At 37.8% G+C, this 19,826-nt stretch overlaps 1 protein-coding gene across 9 annotated transcripts in view; it reads left to right on the plus strand.

The window, feature by feature from the left end:
• Positions 1 to 18,603, plus strand: part of MAK (male germ cell associated kinase) — a 78,770-nt gene extending 60,167 nt beyond the window's left edge. For 3 of the 9 annotated variants that reach the window (XM_037844117.1, XM_037844115.1, XM_037844116.1), the window contains 3 exons: positions 8,280 to 8,411; positions 12,488 to 12,607; positions 17,061 to 18,603. In XM_037844117.1, coding sequence (XP_037700045.1) covers positions 8,280 to 8,411; positions 12,488 to 12,607; positions 17,061 to 17,215 — 407 coding nt within the window. In that variant the 3' untranslated portion in view covers positions 17,216 to 18,603. Of the gene's footprint in view, positions 1 to 5,979; positions 6,142 to 7,814; positions 8,075 to 8,279; positions 8,412 to 9,978; positions 10,054 to 12,487; positions 12,608 to 17,060 lie in introns of those variants that run through there. The other 6 variants (XM_037844124.1, XM_037844119.1, XM_037844120.1 and 3 more) reach the window with 6 other exon arrangements.
• Positions 18,604 to 19,826: the final 1,223 nt, after the last annotated feature.

Consider the following 19,826-nt stretch of genomic DNA (forward strand, 5'->3'; position numbering starts at 1 on the left):
AAGTAGAGATAGAAGTAGATAAAATCTAGATATACTTTGGTAATGGAACTAATAGGACATGCTGATAGACTGGCACAAGTGGTGGCAAAAGAATGGAAAGGATTTGTGTCATCTGGGTTTTTGACTTGACAACTGGGTAGACAGATGGTGATGCCTGTTTGGGATGCCTGTTTAACACCTGATCTGATCTGTCTGGTAGACAACTGGATATATGAATATATGAATCTGGAGCCAAAGAGAAAGATCTAGACAGATGGAAGGTGGGGTAGGGGGTTATGATGTCCCTTCAAGTAGCATTTTCTCCTCCAAATCCACTTTAAAAACAAATTTTAAAAATTCCATTTAATCTAAAAGGGAGTAAAAATTTAAATCACTGCCTAGCTGTAAAGGTATATCTTTAGTCTAAAAGAGGAGATCATTTTTTTTCTCTTGTATTTTTGTGGGCATGTTCATTTCCAGGTTTCTAAATGCAGTGAGCTGTGTCCATTTGTGGAAGATTTGCCTTTCACATCTAAGTCTCCTGAAGTAAGCCACAGTCTTAATTTTCCAGAAGCTTTTTGGGGAAGAGAGGTAGGGAAGACAAGTGAAAAGGTTGAGATTTAATTGTTAGCAAGAGATCTGTGCTTAACTTATTTTTCTGTGTAACTTTTAGGCAGCCATATAAATTTCAGTTCCAGGAATCTAACTGGGATCCAATCCTGTTGTCAGTAATTAAAGAGAGAAAAAATAGAACTGAGGAAAGGATTTAGAAATGAATGGGAGAGAAAACAGAAGGCATAGTGGATGTATAGATCTAGCAACATGTGTTAAAGAAATTGAAATAAACTTATGAAAAGCAAATCAGGACTTTAGGACTGTACTCCTATGCTGATTAATATGGAGGAAGCTGAAATCTGTCTAAGAAAGGTTGAAGAAATTGGTATGAAGTTGCCAAGGGCAGAGAGAAAACTTTACAACCCTCTGTAATTTGGAGATGCTGTTGAGAAACACTTGACTGCAAAGATCTAAGTGGGTAAAATAATGTTTAGTTTGGTTTGAAGCAAATTATTTAGGCTCTGTGGCTCCAGGGTGGAAAGATAAACAACAAAGAAAATTATTGTTATATTATTAGTAGCATATACCAAATGAGTTTCCAAGTATCTCATTAAAATAGCTAGGGGAAGAGACCCTGACTCTTGTGAGCAAGGGATGGGAATTAGAAAATCCACTATACAGTAAATTTTTACTGATAGAAGATGTGAACATGGCATTTGCTAGTGTCTTTTTATTTTTTCAGTTTTTAAAAAATTGGAAATACTTTGTAAATTTTGGGACTCTACTCTTGACCTTAAAATCCCTATTCTTCTTCCTCATACCAAAATTTCACAATTGGAAACCCTCCTATGGTTTGGGAAAGAGTCTTCTATTTGTGACATTAAGAATTTAATCCTTGAAAGTGAGAAAAAGTATTGAAACTAATCCCAATTTTGTACAGGAAATGTTCATGCCATGGCACTAATTTGCCCTCAGCTTTCTTTACAATCAGACTGTAAAAATGGCAGTACTCACTTAAGCTGCTTCCTCTTATGGAAGTCTAAGAAAATCAGGGTCCCTTGAGGGTCCCAGGCTTCAGAAAGTCATAGGACTCCACTCTGGCCTCAGTGGCTTCACTCTTTTTTTTTTTTTTTTCCCCACTTCAGTGAATTTATTTTTCACATGTACTGACATATAAGCATAAAGATACATACACAAGGACAGTCAACATAGAATTGTTTGGAACAGCAAGAGTAAGTAAACAAACTAATGCACAACAGTAGGATCTAGTTACTTAAATGTAGCTCTACATCACTGAATAAAACTCAGCCATTAAAAAAAATGAGCAGGTGTATATGGAGAAAGATAAGAACATTTCTAAGTAGTACTGATAAGTGAAACATATCAATGCAGTATAGTGTGTATGACATAAGCAGTTACAAAAAAAACAGGATTTGCCCTATTCTTTTTTTTTACATGAAAAGAAGTATATTTTAACATAAAGTACAACCATAAAATATGATAAATACTAACATGAGTCATGTGTGAAAAATGGTCTTTCAATATTATTCTTTTAAAAACTTGTGCCCTTTATTTCTTTGTTTTCCCATTGTCCTTCAGTAAATGTTAAGCAGAAATGCTGATAGTGAGAATCCTTGTCTCATTCCCTTTATTTTATTAAGAAAAAAAACTTTGTCTTCCTAAAAGTTCAATTATAGATGATATTTAAATCTTATTATGATTTTTTTCTGCAAATACAAGATGATCATATTTTTCTCTTTTATTCTTTTAAGGAAGTGAATTATATTGATTGAGTTTTGAATATTAACTGTGGTGGTTTGGAGCTGTATGTACCCCAGAAAAACATGTTCTTAAATTTAATCCATTCCTGTGGGTGTGAACCCCTTGTACATAGGACTTTTTGATGAGGTTATTGCAGTTAAGCTGTGGCCCACCTCAATCAGGATGGGTCTTAATCCTATCAGAAGAATCCTTTATAAGCAGAATGAAATTCAAGCAGATAGAAATAAAGCCACAAGAAGGAAGTGCTGAACATCCACCTAATCCAGAAGAGAAGGGAGAGGCTAGGGCAGGCCGCCATGTGCAGTGTCTTTTGACAGAAAAGTCAGTGGCTTCACTCTTAGGTTCCATTTCAGTATTCCCGGAAGAGGATTGCCAGGGAAAAGCCTGGAATGCCTCATCTACTGGCTCTCCCGGCCTTGATGTACATTTTCCTACTCAGCCAAAAAATGCCCTCATCAGAAGATAGTGTATAATTGTGCTTCTTAGATGATGAAGACACAGCCTGACTTTCACTGCTTCTTATCTGTTGATTCTTTGATAGCGCTTCTTAAAAGTAACTGCACTTGATTCATTCCTCATTACTCATTCAAGGAGCATGGGGGTGGTGTTGGGGATTCCCAAATGACAGAGACAGGCCCTGTCCTCAGGGAGCTTACCATCTTGGGAGGGAAGGAAAGAGGGCGGTGAAGGATGAACTGTAACAAATAGTGAGAGGGTGGGGTGGGCAGAGGAGGGCTGCATCCAGCCCTGCTAGAACAATGGCAGAGCCTCCACAGAAGAGGTGAGAGAGCTGATCCTTAAAGCAAGAGGAGCAACTCCTCATGCAGAAGAGGGAGAAACATTCGAGGAAGAGGGGGCAGCAGAAACATTCTCTGTTGATTCAGGTGATTCATTTGTTTTATTCATTCATTCAATATTATTCATTAAGTACCTAACATGTGCCAGGAACTTAACTGTTCTAGGCACTGGATTTATAGCATTTAAAAGACAGTCAAAGGTGTCCGCTTCCCATGTGCTTACATTCCAGTAAAGAGAGAGAAAAAGAAATTTAGGAGGAGGTGATCAGTGTAATTATTATGAAAACAGGGAGACGAAATCAAGAACAACTCCATTGGAGTGGGCCCTCTTTGATACCTAAAAGACAGAAAGTGAGCTTTCCGTGAAAAGCTGTGTTTATCAGGCAGAGGTGAGAAGAGCAGAAAACATGTGGAGTGGAATATGTGTCAGGGAGAGTAGTGTGAGGTAAGGAAGGAGAAGTCGGCAGGGCTCTGATTATATAGCGCCTTTCAAACATGGAAAGGAATCTGCATTTTATTCCTGGTCCAAGGGAAGCCTTTGGGAGGGCTTAATGAAGTGAGTGACATCTGATTTATGTTTGCAAAACATAATCAGAATGGATTATATGAGGGCAAACGTGAAACATGGAAGCAACTTATGAAGCTACTGCAATAATCTAGTTAAAAGATGATGTTCTAGGGAGAGGTGTACACTTGTTATAATTTGGAAACGGACTTGTGGATGGGTTGTTGGTAGAAAATAAGGGAAAAGTGAGTTTGGGGCTGGGATCTTGGGTGAATAGTGGTGCTATCTGCTGAGATGGGGAAGACTCAGGAGGGTCAGGATTGTGGGGGAAAAGGTGTTTTGTGTTGTTTGGAGATGTCTCGTTTGAGATGCTTGTGACACATTACAACGTGGAGAGGTCGGGGGTAGTTGGAAGCCTAACGAGGGACTTGGGCTGAGATAACAGTTGAGGGAGGCGTGACAGTAGTTAACTCTACAGGACTGGACAGGCTCGCCCATGGAGAGATGGACAGAGGAAGGACAGTGGGCCTGACATTAGAGGGAGCAGAGGTAGAGGAGGAGGCGCCTAACAAAGGGGACAGAGAAGGAGCGGCCAGACAGGTGAAAGGAAAACCCAGAAAAGGTGGTCTCCAGAGGCCAAGAAGGAGGAGTTCACCTGAAAGAGCAAGCTGATTGCTGCTGAGCAGTTGGATAGGGTGGGACAGATGTCTGATTAAATTTAACAACCCAGAGGTCCCTAGGGGGATGACCCTGGCGTGCGGTTTCAGTGGAATGGTGAAGGAGGATCCAGGTTGGAGTGGGTTGAAAAGTGAATGAGAGGTGAGGAATAGGGGAGTGCAGAAGTACACAGCTCTTTGGGGGCATTTTGCTGTGAAGAGCAGCTTAGAAATGGAGCCACAGCTGGAATGGGATGCAGACTGGGGGTGGGAGAAGTGGACTCTAACAGTAGGGGCTCTGGAGCAGGTATGCATGTGGATGGGGATGGAGGTGCGCAGAGGGAGGAATTGATGATGCAGGGAAGAGGGGGATGAAGGAGAGATGGAAGTCCTTAGGAAGGTGAGAGGAGTGGGAATTGGCATGAGAGACAGGGCTCACTTTTTTTTTTTAACTTTTCATTTTGAAATAATTTCAAACTTACAGGACAGTTACAAAAATAAAACAAAACCCACACAGAGAACTCCCAGATACCCACATCCACCAATTTTAACATTTTGCCACATTTTCTGTATCATTCTATCTATCATCTATCTATCATCTGTCTATCCGTCTATCATCTATCTCTATTTTAGAACCTATGAGTGTAGGATGTATACATCGTGCTCCTTGAACACATAATACTTCCACGTATATTTCCCAAGAACAAGGATATTCACTTATGTAACCATCTTAAGTGCAGTCATCAAGTTCATTGATATAAAGCTTTCCATCTGTATTCCAATTTTTTCATATGTTCCTATAATGTCCTTTTAAAGCCATTTCTCCCCCACCATTATTAGATCCCATCCAGGATCATGCACTGCATTTAATTGTCATTGTCTCTTTCAACGCTCTTTTTTTTTCCCCCCAAACTGTGTGGGGTTCACTTTTGCAAGGAGCAAAGATAAGTCTTCTGTTGTAATCAAAGGAAAAACAGAATTGTTCTCTATTTAGAGAGCAGTAATTTGTAAATTTTGGTGTGGAAACAATGTGAGAGTCCCAAACTGACTGCAAAAGCAGGGATGTAAAAAGACATTGGGTGGGATGGGGTGGTGGTGGGGACACACTTCCCTCTTTTTTAAAGAAAGTTCACTTCAATGACTGAAATTTAGCGAGTCAGTATTTTATCTTACCTATTGAAGTGAGCCATCTGGTGGTGGAAAAGACTACCGTAAATTTTTGGCAAAGGATAAATGGATCCAAAACATCCGTTTCTCATAGCTCTGCTTCCTAATGTGGTTTTCCTTTTTAACTAAAATGCTGTAAGAAATTCTGAAAATTACTTTGGGTCAAAAGCATGACTATAATTTAGACTTTAAAAACATACTCAACGTTAAAAAGGAGTGTTTGAAATATAAGAGCCTTATGATGACCCTGTCTGCATTCTTTTGTCTTGAAGATGGCCCCTCCAGAGCTGGATGAGGTTTGAGACTAGGCTTGAGCTCAGTTCGAGTCTCTTAGACAAACATTTATTGAGCACCTCTCGTGAACCAGGGACAGTTTATTTATGATCCATAGTTTTTATTAGAGTCAGATATCGTCAGGAATAAAAAATAATATCTTTGGGGGCCCTCTTTTTTCACCATAAAGCCAAGTATAAAAGGTCTTATTAATTGTCAACCTTTAGGATTATGGGAGCTCTAGAAATTTACCATATAATTGCAGGGCAGCATGACGCTGTACTACAAGGACTGGCAGATCTATGACACTGGCCTTCAGGGAAAGAGACACAAGAGTCATAGTAATTGACCTGCTACTGACCGGCTGTGTACTTGGAGCAAGACTTTGAAATTCTGTTTTCTATTACTTACAATGGGACTGCGGCCACCTGTCAGCTCACCCTGTAAGCCTTAGGTACTTAATTATTGTGAGGTAGTTGCAAATAGAGTATGCAATGGAAGCACTGACCCTCTGTCGGCGGTTGCCCTCTGACTCCCTGCTCCCAGAACCAGGACTCGCCGGAAGAGCAGCTCACACCTTAGCACTTTTGAAACCCTGCTCTGCAGATACTTCTCTAGTGCCATCATCACTCACCATCCTTCTTTCCACCCTGTTTATTCAGGGTTCCTGTGTCATTTCTATACCTGCCCTACCTCCCACATCTTAAATTTCTTAGCCCAACACCCACATTCCTCCACGATCTGGCCCCCCCTCACCAGTTGCTTCCCTTGTTCCGTCCATGCTGACTTCTCTGGGTTTTCGCCTGTCTCAGGTTCTCTGCCTGTGCCGGTGCCTCTCCCAGGAACCCCCCCACCCTCCCCACCCTCTACTCCCCTCTTTGCCTGGCTGAGCCCCAATCATCCTTCACATTCCAGCTTAAAAATTACTTTTTTAAAGAAAGTACAGCCTTGTTGCTTCTGTTATTTGCCCACCCCCAGCACCAGATTCTTCTAAATGCTTCACACACTGCTATTTAGAAGATCATTTAGAACTAATCTTCATTAGAGTAGACTGTAGGACCCAAAAGGGTAGAAACTGGTCTGTTTTCTAAATCGCTTGTTCTCCAGTGCCACACACACTGCCTGGCATGAGGCAGGTGCTCAGTAAATATTTGCTAACTGACTTTTAATCTCCTTTGAGGTGAGGGCTGATAGTATATTGATTTCTGCCTCTCCCTTACATAGTGTTTGGTGCCCAATAAAAGCTTGTAAACTAATAAATAAATGATTTAAAATTCTAGGATGTGTCTATTACAAACCAAATTGAAGTCTCTTTTCATCTTAAAAAGATCTAGGATTAAACCAATCATCTTCAATATTGTATAAATTGACTTAAAAAAAACAACAAAAAAAACTAGGGATAGTCCCAAGGCTAACTGAATTAAAATAATTACAATGTTCAGGGCCTATTCTTTGTTGAACTATATTTATAAAAACTGTATTGACTTAAAGAGATTATTTTTTCCCATACTGGCACTTTCTTTTTAAGTAAAGGTGTTTTTAATATGAGTAACTGCCACATAGTGCATATTTTATTGCCAGGTAATTGCCTATTATAGTTCTATTTTGTGTTTATTAGAAGCCAAAATCCATAAGGAGTATAACCTATGAGAAAGGAAATTTATTTCCCAGATAGAGTGTATCCTTAGAGAACCAAAAATAGGTAACCTTTGAGACTTAATACTTCTGGTTTCAAAACAAGGGCTATTTTTCTGTAGCTCGTAAATGTGAAACCTTTCTAACCAATTCCCTTTGTGAAAAAGCAAGAGCTGAGACTACCTGGAAACAGTTCTGACTAAAGAAAACACTACATGCATGAATCAAAGGTTTAGACTCTATAATATCGCTACCAATTCACAAGCTTAATCACATTGAATTATCATTAAAAGAAAAGTTCAAGAGTTTTTCAAATCTCTTTGAAACTGATTAAAACAACTCCTTTTGGCCACTAGTACCGAAGTTCAGGGCTGACTCTGCAGTTCACAGATTTCAGAAATTCATAAATAATTTAAACTGTCCTCTTTTCAAAGCAATTTCCAATATCATCTCTTTGGTTCACAGGTGATTGTGTAGATTTTACTATGTCTAAACCATAAATGAGCTCCACAAAGTTGATACATCTGCTTCGGAACTTCCCAGGTTGCCCTGGAATCTTTGGTCTGGTGTTGATAACCCCCCACTACACACAGCACACACTCATAAGCATGTGAATGATGTGGCAATGTCATCTCTTTGAAGAAAAATAATTGTGTCTTCTCAATTTTTACAAGAATGTTAAATATTATTTATTAAAGAATGTTGAAATTATTTACTTATTTAATTATTGGGGTAATATTAGTGCAAGTGATTGCATTTAGGTCATAGCATCATGTTAGGGTTCATTAAAAAGCAAACATTTGCTACAGTTTAACCTAAACTATTACTATTCTTCTCAAGATATTTCTAGTCTTTGTAGATATTAGATGTGTCTCCTTCAAGGTTATGATCTTACCCTAACCTTTGAAATGATTGTTTTATTCTTCCAAGGTGTAAATCCTAAGAACGTGTCCCTGTTAGCCAGTGGAAAGAATGTGTACCCATACACTTGGAGTAATCAGTTATTCCCTAAGTCATTGGGACCCACTGGGGCTGACTTTCCTTTCAAAAGGAGTAATGCAGGTAAAGCAAGAGTAAACTGAAAATATAAATTTACATATTTTTTCTCCTACATGTTTTTACTTGAAGATCTATCACTGCTGCCTTCTTCTAACAGATTCATGTACCCCAAGATTTTCCAACTAGTACTTGAGAACAGATAGTTTTAAGGAGCTCATTAGTGGGATCACTTGTCAGATCCTCAACTTCCCTACGGATTATTTCCTAAAACTCAGCTGCCTGAGAAAGGTGTCTTTATGTAGTCATCCTTCTCCCACTTTACAGAAGTAAAGAATACTTCCCACTATTTACTACCATGTGTTTCCATTCCCACCCCCAGGTATAGAAATACCTGGGGTGCCAATCAAAGGGACTGTTTGACAAACTGATGTCAGTGTTGAGAAGGTAAATTGCTCTGATGACTGGGGAACAAATCCTTTCTAAAGTCACCTGGTTTCCAGTTTCAGCTTTCAAAAAATTGGAGGATGACCTACTTGAGATGTTTGCTGACAAGTAATTAAACATGTTTTATGACAGATCACTATATTATTTTTGCCTATAACTTGGAAGGAGTTAAAATAATTTGGTGGCAATGCTGTAGTAAAACACTTTTCATTCCCAACTATTTAGTTATGTTAACAAGGTTCCTCAATGCTCCCATCTATAAATATGAAAAAGAAAGAGAATTGGTGCTGAACCCTGTATGATTTTTAGCAGTAAGTAATATTTACTCATGAATACACAAACTACTTGAAAAAAGTCCCATCCTTCACAAGAGATATGTTAAAAAAAAAAAAACTTTTGATGTTTAGTAATCACATATTTTGGGTGCAATAAATTAAAGATTTTAAAGCCTAAAATTATATGTGGATAAAACTTGAGGGGTGGGCTATGGAATAAAAATTCAATTTTAAGAAAAAAAGGGATTCATGTAAAATTTCTGACTGTTACAATGGAATTTGTTCATGTATATTTTAAACTGGTATTGGTAGGCATAAAATCACTATGGTATTTAGATTCCACTGGTTACACTTAAAGGAGAGATGTAACAGTCTCATTTTTACATGTCAATAATTTTAATACATCAGAAATTACATCCTTGCAACTGAAAAATTTTAGATATCAACTTACAAGTGTGTGAATAGGTACAAACTACTTTTGAAACACATTTAGATAGTACTGGTTCTAAAGAGTTTGAGTAGTTTCCTGAAGTATTCTGATGTGACATCAACACACTTTGGACTTTTTACAAATTTTCCAGTCTCTCTGAAGACTCAACCATTTAATAGTTCTGAGTTGTCATGCACTGCAGCAGTATAATTTGCGTATTTTTCCTCAGTTATTTCAAATTAACATTTACTCTGAACTAACTGATTATACACATAATTTTAAATGCTAGCACTAGACCTTTGAGTATCAGGAGAATGTACAATGGGCATCAAGTTGAAACTGTGACTGACACATGGGAACATTTCTCATTTTAAAAGTGCTTCCTGTATCTTTTCATGAATCATCTAACTCATTTTTCTTTGCTTTTCCTAACACAGTCTCCTTACTATTCATTCTTTCCTTCCATCTGCCTTCTCTTTAGAAGAAAGCATAATTAAACCAATTGAAAAACTATCATGCAATGAAAGTTTTCCTGAAAAATTAGAGGACACAAAAGGTAATTTCTGGGCATTACAGATGAGTACAATTAGTTGTTTGGATCCCTTGTCCAATTTTCTTCTCAACACTTGCCCCTAATCCTTTTAAAAGGCCACCATGAAGGCCAAGGTCACCTGCTTTTCAAAGTCAGATCATGAAAGAAGAGTAGTGTTCCATGTCATCAAGGACCTTTTCCTTCAGGAGGGAGGATTCTAAGACTAATTCTCTCTCAAAAGTGCTACACGTCTTCTTAAATTATGGCAATTTATAGAATCCAAGCAAATAATTCTACTGAAAAATAGTAAAGATTTTTTCTAATTTTGTAATCAGTATTCCTAGAATATATTTTTAAAAGAGTTCTAAAAACCATTTCTTAAATTTTGAAATCATTTAAAAGCAAAACTTAATCAGGTTAATAGAGATGATAGATTTCCTAGGGGTTTAGTGTCACTGGTTTAAACACTGCCACCCACTGACTCTGACCTGAAAAGTTGCAGCTCAAAAAGTACTTCAAATAATAAAATAATTAGCCAAAATAATTTAAGAAGACCTAATTTTCCATTCATCTTTTTCTTAGTGCCGAAGAAGCCTCATATTATTGTTAAATGCATGCCTTTTAGAGTCTGCGTATTTCCCTCATTCTGTCAGTTATAACTGTGGGCAAGTTATTTAGGCTCCCTATGTCAGTTTCCCATCTATAAAATGGAGAAAATCATATTAAAGTAGGTTTAATTTTACAACCATATCTAGGCTTTCTGTCACACAGTAGCATTCAATAAATGTTGGCTCTGATGATGAAGATGAGAGTGAGAGTTTTGTTCTGAAGCTTCCTTGAACTTCCCTTTCAAAAAGTTTTCTGAATCACTGATGAGTGATTCAGAATGAGTCCCCAAGTTGAAGAGAAAGGTCAATTTAGGCAGCCGTGCTTATGCAAAATTCAGTAGTGTCAAAGATTGTAATAGGCAGATAATATGTGCTTACTATGGAATATATTTTAGGGTCTGATAAATAATAATGCTGTTGACACTTGTTGACTCAAAAGCAAACACTTACTGAGCGCCTGCTGTTTACAACACTGTGCCAGATACCAGGGATACAGAGCTAAGCGTCCAGATGTGCAATCATATGTAAAAAAGGCTTCAGTCGAAGCTGCCAAATGAATAGTTCTTTGAAACTGCCAAGAATATCAGAGCCCTGTTTTACCTTCTAGCTATCAATCCGTCTTCCTTCCTGCACAGTTAAGTTCCTTGGAAGAGAAGTTATATTCACTGCTTACTCTTATTTCCTCCCATTTGCTCCTCAACTCACTGTAGTCTGTCCTTAGCCTGCCTCAGTTCACCCACACAGCTCCTGTTAGGTCCTAGCTTTATCCGAATGGCCAAATCCAATGGGCACTGCTGATCCCATTAGATCTCTCTGCCTCACCTGGCACTCCTTCGTTCATCACATTCTGTATTCTTTTGAATCTTCACACCCTGCTCTTCCATGTATCTCTCTGTCTGTTCTCTCTGGTACTCATTGGAGTTCCATTCTAGGGCTTCTCACACTCCACCATCTCTTTGCTTGTCCATGTCTACCTTATCCAGATCATCAGAGTTCTCCCAGCCTGCCTCCTAGATCTCCACTACTTGGATATCTGCAGGCACCATGGCTTCCCCTAAACCAGCTTCTCCTCCTATGATGCTCTGCTTAGATAACACCTAGTCACCTAAGAGAGACACTTAGGTGTTTATAGCCCTCTCTTTCCCTGACCACCTTCACCCTCCATGACTGCCTTAGTTCAGAACCTCATCCTCCCTCATTGTAGGTACAGCAGTGACCTCCTGACGGGTTTTCTTCCTTTAGAGTCCCCTGCCTCTGCTCCAGCCCACCAACACTCCATACTGTCCCCAGACTGATCATTCGGTAACAGTGATGATATAATGATAATGATGATGATGATGATGGTAGCTAATATTTATGGAGTAACAGATTCTTTGCTAAGTGCTTTGCATATTTTTCTCATTTGATCCCTACAACAACCCTATGACAACAGGTGCACTTACTATTACAATGTTACAAAATAAAGCAAGGCACAGCAAAGGCTACAGGAAAGGTATGTTTCCTGGAAGGAAATATACCCCCATGTTAACAACTGGAGTCATAAAAAGCCTGCTGTGTTCTGGGTGATCTTAACCTTGGATTCTGATTCAAGCTTGGTCACTTATCAACTTTGAGAAATTAGGCAAGTTACTTAATATCTAAGAGCCACACAATGTGGCTAAACTGTGCATCTAAGAGGGTTGTTAATATGGACTGAGTAAGAATATCTGTAAAGAAAATAGTGCAGTGCCTGGAATACAATAGATGCTCAAATCAATAGATGTAGAAGTAGTAAGGGTAGTATTCAGTTATTCAATTGGTGCTTTAAAATATTTACCTTCTGACTATGAAACTTTATGATACGTCACTAGGAAATCTTGGAAGTTATGCTACTTACAATCAGTCAGGATATATTCCTTCCTTTCTCAAAAAAGAAGTTGGGTCAGCTGGCCAGAGGATACATTTAGCACCTCTAGGTGCTACAGCTGCAGGTAAGAAATTTAGATACAGTTTTGGGGATTTCTCATCAGAAAGGAGCTATTTCTTTTTCTTTTCCTTTTTCAAGTTTATACAGTCATTTTTCCCAAGTGTCGAGTTTTATTAATCTCACCTTAACACAGCTCTGTTTTGGCAAAATGTTCTGTTTTTCTTCCAAAGATGTGGTTTGAGAGTCTCATAAGAGCTACCTCTTTATGTGCTTACTCTCTGCCAGGCACAGAGTAAATGGCTCTACGGGGGATGATCTCATTTAATCCTCACAATCTTGACAGGGTAGACCTATCTTTTACAGAGGAGGAAATTAATGCTCAGTATCTCACCTAAGGTCACACGGCTAGTAAATATGGGAGCTGGGACAGAAACTCGATTTGTCCAGTTCCCAAAAGCCTGCTATGCTATGGAATGAGATGCCACCTGGCACAGAGAGAAGGCTTAATAGAAGTTAATACTGTTTTTATTTATAAATTTATATGCGATTTCTCTACTGTTCCATTTTAGAATATAGAAATAAGCTGTGGTGGCCTTTGCACACCATGGCTTTTGCTTTGTGTATTGGGGATGAAAGATTTATTCCTCTGCCCTCCAGTGTCATGATGAATTTATGTCTGCTGCTCTTGTGGCACGGCCCACAACAGCCATGTTCAGAGCACGTCCTTGAAATTTAGGGCGGTGATTCTCTGCTGCAGCTTCCAGATTTGACTATGAATGTTCTCTCAATTAATAAAATCTAAAATAGCTATCTTATCACAGCACCTAAAATAAGCATAAAGGCACATAATCAGAAGTTTGGAAAGATACTTAATTGCAGTTATTTTTAAAAAGTTCACTGCAGAAGTGTTCTCACTCCCTGTTCTAACCTGAATCTTACATTCAAAACCCTGGTTGGAGGGGCCAAACTTTAAAGTTTGCCTAAATGTAAAAACAAAAAACAAACAAACAAAAACAGTGCACTGGACTTCAGTAATTTCTTCTTACCAGAGTAGAGCTGCTTAAAGTAAACAGTACTCAGTTTCTGTGACAAGAAGTGCTTCATCTCTCTGCTGAAATAAAATAAATAAGTAAACGTTTTGTACTCAGCAATGATCTTTATAAAGCAGCCTTAACTGAGTCATTCACTGTGACTTAGTAGCAATTTTTAATATAAAAGCCACAAATCATAATGTTTCAAATTATTTTATCTGGGTATCTGTTCTTAGAAATGAAAGAGGGAATTTTTTTAATTGTGTAAAAATATACATAACATAAAATTTATCGTTTTACCCATTTTTACGCAGTTAATTAACTTCAGTGAATGAATGCCACAATTCAGTGGCATTAATAAAGTATATTCATAATGTTGTGTAACCAGGAGTGGGTGTTTTAATGTGTGTGTATGGTTTTTTAAAAATTTTTATTTTGAAATAATTTCAAACTTACAGGACAGTTGCAAAAATAATGCAAAACCCACATACCCACATCCAACTTTTAATGTTCTGCAACATTTGCCCTTTCTCTTTTTCTTCCTTCCTTTTCTCCCTCCCCGTGCCTCCCTCTCTCTCTCTCTCTCTCTCTCTCTCTCTCTCTCTCTCTCTCTCTCTCTCTCTCTCACTCTTTCTTTCATTTTCTAAACATTGCAGAGTATACATCATGCTCATTGAACACTTAATATTTCCATGTATCCTTCCTTAGAACATAGATATGTAACCACCGAAGTGGTTATCAAGTTCAAGCCATTTAACACTGGTAAAAATCTTATAGTCTATATTCCAGTTTTTTCACATGTCCCAATAATGTTCTTTTGGGCCATTCTCCTCCTTTATTAGTTCCATCCCAGGATATGGATTGCACTTGTCATTGTCTGTTTAGTTGAAGAGTGGGTATTTTTAAAATTATTTTTGTAAGATGTTGAAGGCCTTTATATATTAATTATTCTGGCAGATTAGCATGCATATTCCTGCTTTCATTTTTTTAAGTAAATGTTTTCTCATAATTTTTTCATCTCTTCATTTACTCTGCTTATCAGATTTTTCTACAGATGCTGATAGGAGAAAAGGTAAAAAAAAGAAGTAAATATTAATCCCTCTCAAGTGGTAAAGGCAAATCCTTAGGAAAACATTGTTCTGTTAAGAGATGTGTCTCCAGTTCTCCCACTTGTGTGACAGTTTCCCACAAGAAAATAAAACCAGGTCATTACCATATTTACTTGACTACTCTTCCTCCTCTCATAATTTCCCTCTTTGCTCTTGTTCCTCACTGTCAAGTTTTGAGAAGAAAAACAAAAGTATTTTCTTCTTCTCCCTCCCTCTGTAATCTCTCACCCAAACGTCCTAGTACCCTCATCCCCTGCTTTGAAAATCACAAAGCCTTTGAGGTGTGACTCCTTGCACTTAGAGACACCCTGTGGAAGCACAGGCCCTGTCCTAAGTTCTGTATACACTAACTCATTTACTCCTCCCTGTGGCTTGATTATGGGGTACTATTATGATCTCCATTTAACAGAGGTTTTATCTCTTACTAAAAGTTATATAGTAGTGGCATCAATTAAATCCATAACTAGAGGCAAATTCCTTCCTCTAGCAAGTTAAATGCCTTTTACAAGACAAATGCAGTTTTTAAAAATAAATGTAAAATAAATAAATAAATAAATAAATAAATAAATATTCAGCTTGCATTCCAGAGGTGATTGCACTGCTCTTGGGGAGCAGCAAGCTGTGGGATGGGTGGGCTAAAAGACAAAGCCTTTTGGAGCTCGGCCAGGAGACCTGGGTTCCTTTGCCAGCTGGGTTCTTCCTCCCCAAGGCTGTATTATTTCTAAGAAATAAATCCTAAAAGTCAACATGACTACCTTCTGATCCCTTGGCAAAGTGATTCTCTCTTTGAAGTTTTTTTTAAATATTGGCCTAGACACATCTCCTTTAAATGCATTTAGAACTTGATTTAGGCTACTCCATGGCCTGGAAAATAGCTTCCCTTTTTGTTATTCCATAAATCCCTCAATTCCTCGTCCCAGGAGCCTCTTCCATTAATTTAAGTCTGCTCTCCCTTTCCCCTTCTCTGAATCAATCACTGGGTTTATGGCTTCCTGCTCCCCATAGCACTCTCCTATGTCCAAGGTACCACTTTGACCTCCAGACTTGATGTGTCAACTTAGCAATTTAACAGACTAATGCTTGTTTATAGTCTAACGGGTTATGACTAAAGGCCCGTTCCTGGAAAACATGGTGCATTTTAACTGGCCCTTCTAGTCCCTGCCTTTGTTATGTAAGTCTTCAGTGGCTTTAATTAGAAGAATTTCAAGCCCAATAAAAGTGGAATGCAACAACCTATCAAGCCAGCAAGGGAAGGGCTCCAGCCCTCCCTGCTCCAACCAAACTGCCCAGCATGATCGATGACCCTCTTATCCAGCACTGTTCCTCACTTAACGCTTTGCTCATTTTAAACTGAGCTTAGCAGCACACCAGTACCCATATACTCACATAATTTCCTCCTCTGCTCCCAGTTTTACAGTAAAAGTATAAGGAGAAAAAGACAGAAAACATGCAAGTAAATATGGTAATACAGCAAGTGTTCCAGGCAGAAAACTGTCACATTTGTTTCATATTGACATTTAGAATTTAATTCAAGAATGACAGATGCTGTCCCATGAGAGAAGATATTTAAATCCTAAATGGAAAGTCAAGCCTCCCTCCTCAGATAGAATACCTATGATATCTAGCTGTCAATTTGAAGTGAAAGGGGTTGAAGGAGGGACCATTTTACAGTCCGTCAAAGTCAGAGTTCTCTGTAAAATGACGTGCTGTGTTTTGTCATTTGAGATGTTTAAGCAATTTTGGCTCTTATAACAATAAATGTTTAAGAAATTTTAAAATTTTAACAGATTTTTAATCAGCCAAATGTATGAACAAAACACACCTTGTGATTAAAGGTTTGGGATCCTAGGAACACATTATATTTCAAAGGGGTTATATTATCATCCATAATTTTCCCAATCAAAAATTAAGTTTCTTGACTATAAGAAGTCACATTTTCATTTTTAAAAGGGAAGTATAGGGCCCCACTTTGTAGCTCCATGAATCCAGAGCTTTCTAGGATTTAATTCCAAATAAATTTTCTGTAGTAATACTGCATTTGAGTAATATTTATATTTAACCATAGTGTGATTTTTTGGACTTGAACAAAGAATTTTTCCTTGGCCATCCTATTTGGTGTTGCCTCTCTGGATGGCTGTTTCAAGAAAACTCAAATCAGAACTATAAATCCAAAATTTTGGCTCTTAAGTGACTGAAAACTCTAATTGATGTGAACATAATACTCTGCTAGAATTCTTGGTTTTAAAATAAAAATCCTTAAGAGACCATGGAATTAATCATTTTAAAATAAATTCAAAATTTCCCCCATAAAGCACTTTGTTTTGAATTTGATAATCAAATGAATAAAACTCTAATTTCTGATTTTGATTTCTTTCAGAATATACCTGGAACACAAAAACTAGTCGGGGGCAGTTTTCAGGACCTACATACCCTCCTACAGCAAAAAATCTAAGCATTGTGAGCCGCGCACAGCCCGTTCACTCGGTGCACGGGAGGACAGATTGGGTGGCCAAGTACGGAGGCCACCGGTAGGAGCACTCTGGTGTGAAACCCGCAGCACTGCTCCTTTCAGTGGGTGCTAGTCACCTGACCCTGGGAAATGTCTACAGATGTCTATTTCTATTGAGTTCTGGGGAAAATTATGCTATAGTGGGTACCTTAAAGAGCAAAAGTCGTCTCCTATTTTATTCCTTTCCTAGAAAGGAATTGCACTTGCTTAGCATCATTGCCAACAGTGCTGATATACAGGTAGGACAGTACAAAGTGTTGAATAAACTATTTGCCAAAGTACCAAGTATTTGACCTGCAAATTAATAGATGGTAAATACGACAAAAATCTTTTCTTTAAATGCCTCCAGAGAGTAAGCGTTTAGAGAATTTTAGTTTTCATTTGTTGTGTGTTTGCCTCAATTATTTAATATTTCATCACGGCATTGTTATGCAGTGATGGCCTCAGTCGGTTTTTGTGGGTTTTGTTTTTTTAGTAGCAATTAGACCCCTGTGGGGTGTCCATTAACAGTTCATTTGGGTAAGCCTTTACTCTACCACTTTGGCAATGGCAGATAGACTGTAGTCTATCATTTGTTTTTCTACTCTGAAACTACAGAAGTGAAGGTAATTCTAATCTTGAGTAAGATGTCTTCCTTAGAAATAAATTTATCTTTAATACAGAGAATATTAAAACTATGCCATTGGATTTGAATGGAGAAAAGAGTCTCTAGCATGGATGTGACCAATACAAATGCTGTTAATTCCTTGCTTAATGACTTCCAAATTAACCAAGTTAAAGTTCTCTCATTGTTCTATCATTAAGAAAGCTCTTGAAACGGCTGGGTGTCTGTTCATCAGGCTTTCAAAACACTTCGGTTCCATGTTCCTACGGTACACAAAGCTGAGGTGTGCAAGCTGGTTCCCAAAGCAAACTCTTGCTGCTGCAGATCATGGACTCTGCTCTGACTTTTACAGTTGCTCTCAAATGTATGCAGTTACTACAGCAGTGATTTCACTGAGTACATACATTTTTTTCTTATTTTTTATTTCCAAATTGGTATTTAAAATAGATATTTTAAATTTAGGATTATTCTATTTAAACTTGCCATTTTATGGACGTTAGTACTGTATGTTTTTAAAAAATGTTATCAACTGCTGATATTTTTATGTATTTTATGACTGTAAAAATGCTAATGTAAGTCATCTTGAGGGCATTATCCAAAGGCACATTATAAAATAATAATTATATGGTGTTTTTGCCACAGAAGTTGTTGAAAATGTTAAAATCTAAAGATTTATTCTGATGATAATGTGCCACAAGTTTAATCTTTAAGGCTATGTGTATTTGTACAGTTTTAATTAATGTCTCAAAGCTGTAATACTGCTTGGAAACTTTTAAAATCTGATAGATATTAAAATAAATATGGTTAACTGGCATGATTTCTTGGCATTTTTTAAACTTTATACTTATACCCTGAGGTTTATTTTGGGGGATCAGATGTCTTTGGGAGAAATCTTACAAAGAGCTACTTGCCAGAGAGCTGTAATAATTTATGCCACATGAGCAGTAAAGAGTCCTCATGTTTACCTATCTACTACTACTGTATACTTATCTGGACAGAATAAATAGAAAAATAGAAAATATTTCCCACAAGAGATATCTTAGTATCCAATAGTATTTCTTAACTTGAATTCCGATAAAGAAATTGAAAAAGATGAGGAAACTTTAAGAGAAATTTCACTGATTTATATAAATTACTAGAATACATGGAAATGACAGATACAGACTTTGAAGGAGATGAAACTAACATTTGCTCAAATGGCCAACATACTTTATTGGTTGTTTACAAATTTTATTTTGCTTTTTCATTTAATTTTTCTCTGAATTGCTCCAAGAAGTCACTATCAAATTGCCAGAGCATATATGTGCAACCAGCAAGTTGGACATCCACATCCAATTAATCACTAAGTCTGTTCTGTCTCTTAAATATCTCAGATGTGCTCTTCTCTGTGCCTTCAGTACCACTATCTTACCGTAACTCATCATTATCTCTCAAAACAGTACTGTAGCTGTTTGCCTATAATTCCTGACTCTGGATTCATTCCCCATGAATACAGCTTCCACACCACAGAAATGTCTTTCTTAAAATAATATTGCTTTCGGTTCAAAAAGTAAAAGTGAACATACACACTAATCTCTCCTTCCAAATTTCACCGAAAGTAGGGAAGAAATATAAAAATAAGAAAAATCAGTAACAGTACTGGAAATCTAGGAAAGGGGCCATCAATAAGTCAGATGTTCTGTAGGGTTTAAAGCAGATGGGATCAGATCTCATGGTGATAAGGATCCTACAACCCTACACAGACTAAAGAGAAATGACCTTCAACTAAGTGAGTTGTCTCTACCTGAAGAACAGACAGAGGGCAAAGGGTATGGCAATCAGTCCCAGGTTCACTGGGTGGGTAAGAAAAAACTACAGAATTGTTGTGCCCATTCCCTACTCACAGACTCCTGAATGAAGCCACTCATGGGAGTTCTGTCATGAGATGCTTCACGAGGCACTAGGTTCCACCCAAAACAGCAGTGAAAAGCCCCCTCCTACCTGCCACACACAATGGCACCAAGGACCCTTTGATCAGAATTTGTATTCTC

Source organism: Choloepus didactylus, chromosome 7, assembly GCF_015220235.1.
Source record: "Choloepus didactylus isolate mChoDid1 chromosome 7, mChoDid1.pri, whole genome shotgun sequence".
In the NCBI taxonomy this organism is placed as follows: domain Eukaryota; kingdom Metazoa; phylum Chordata; class Mammalia; order Pilosa; family Megalonychidae; genus Choloepus; species Choloepus didactylus.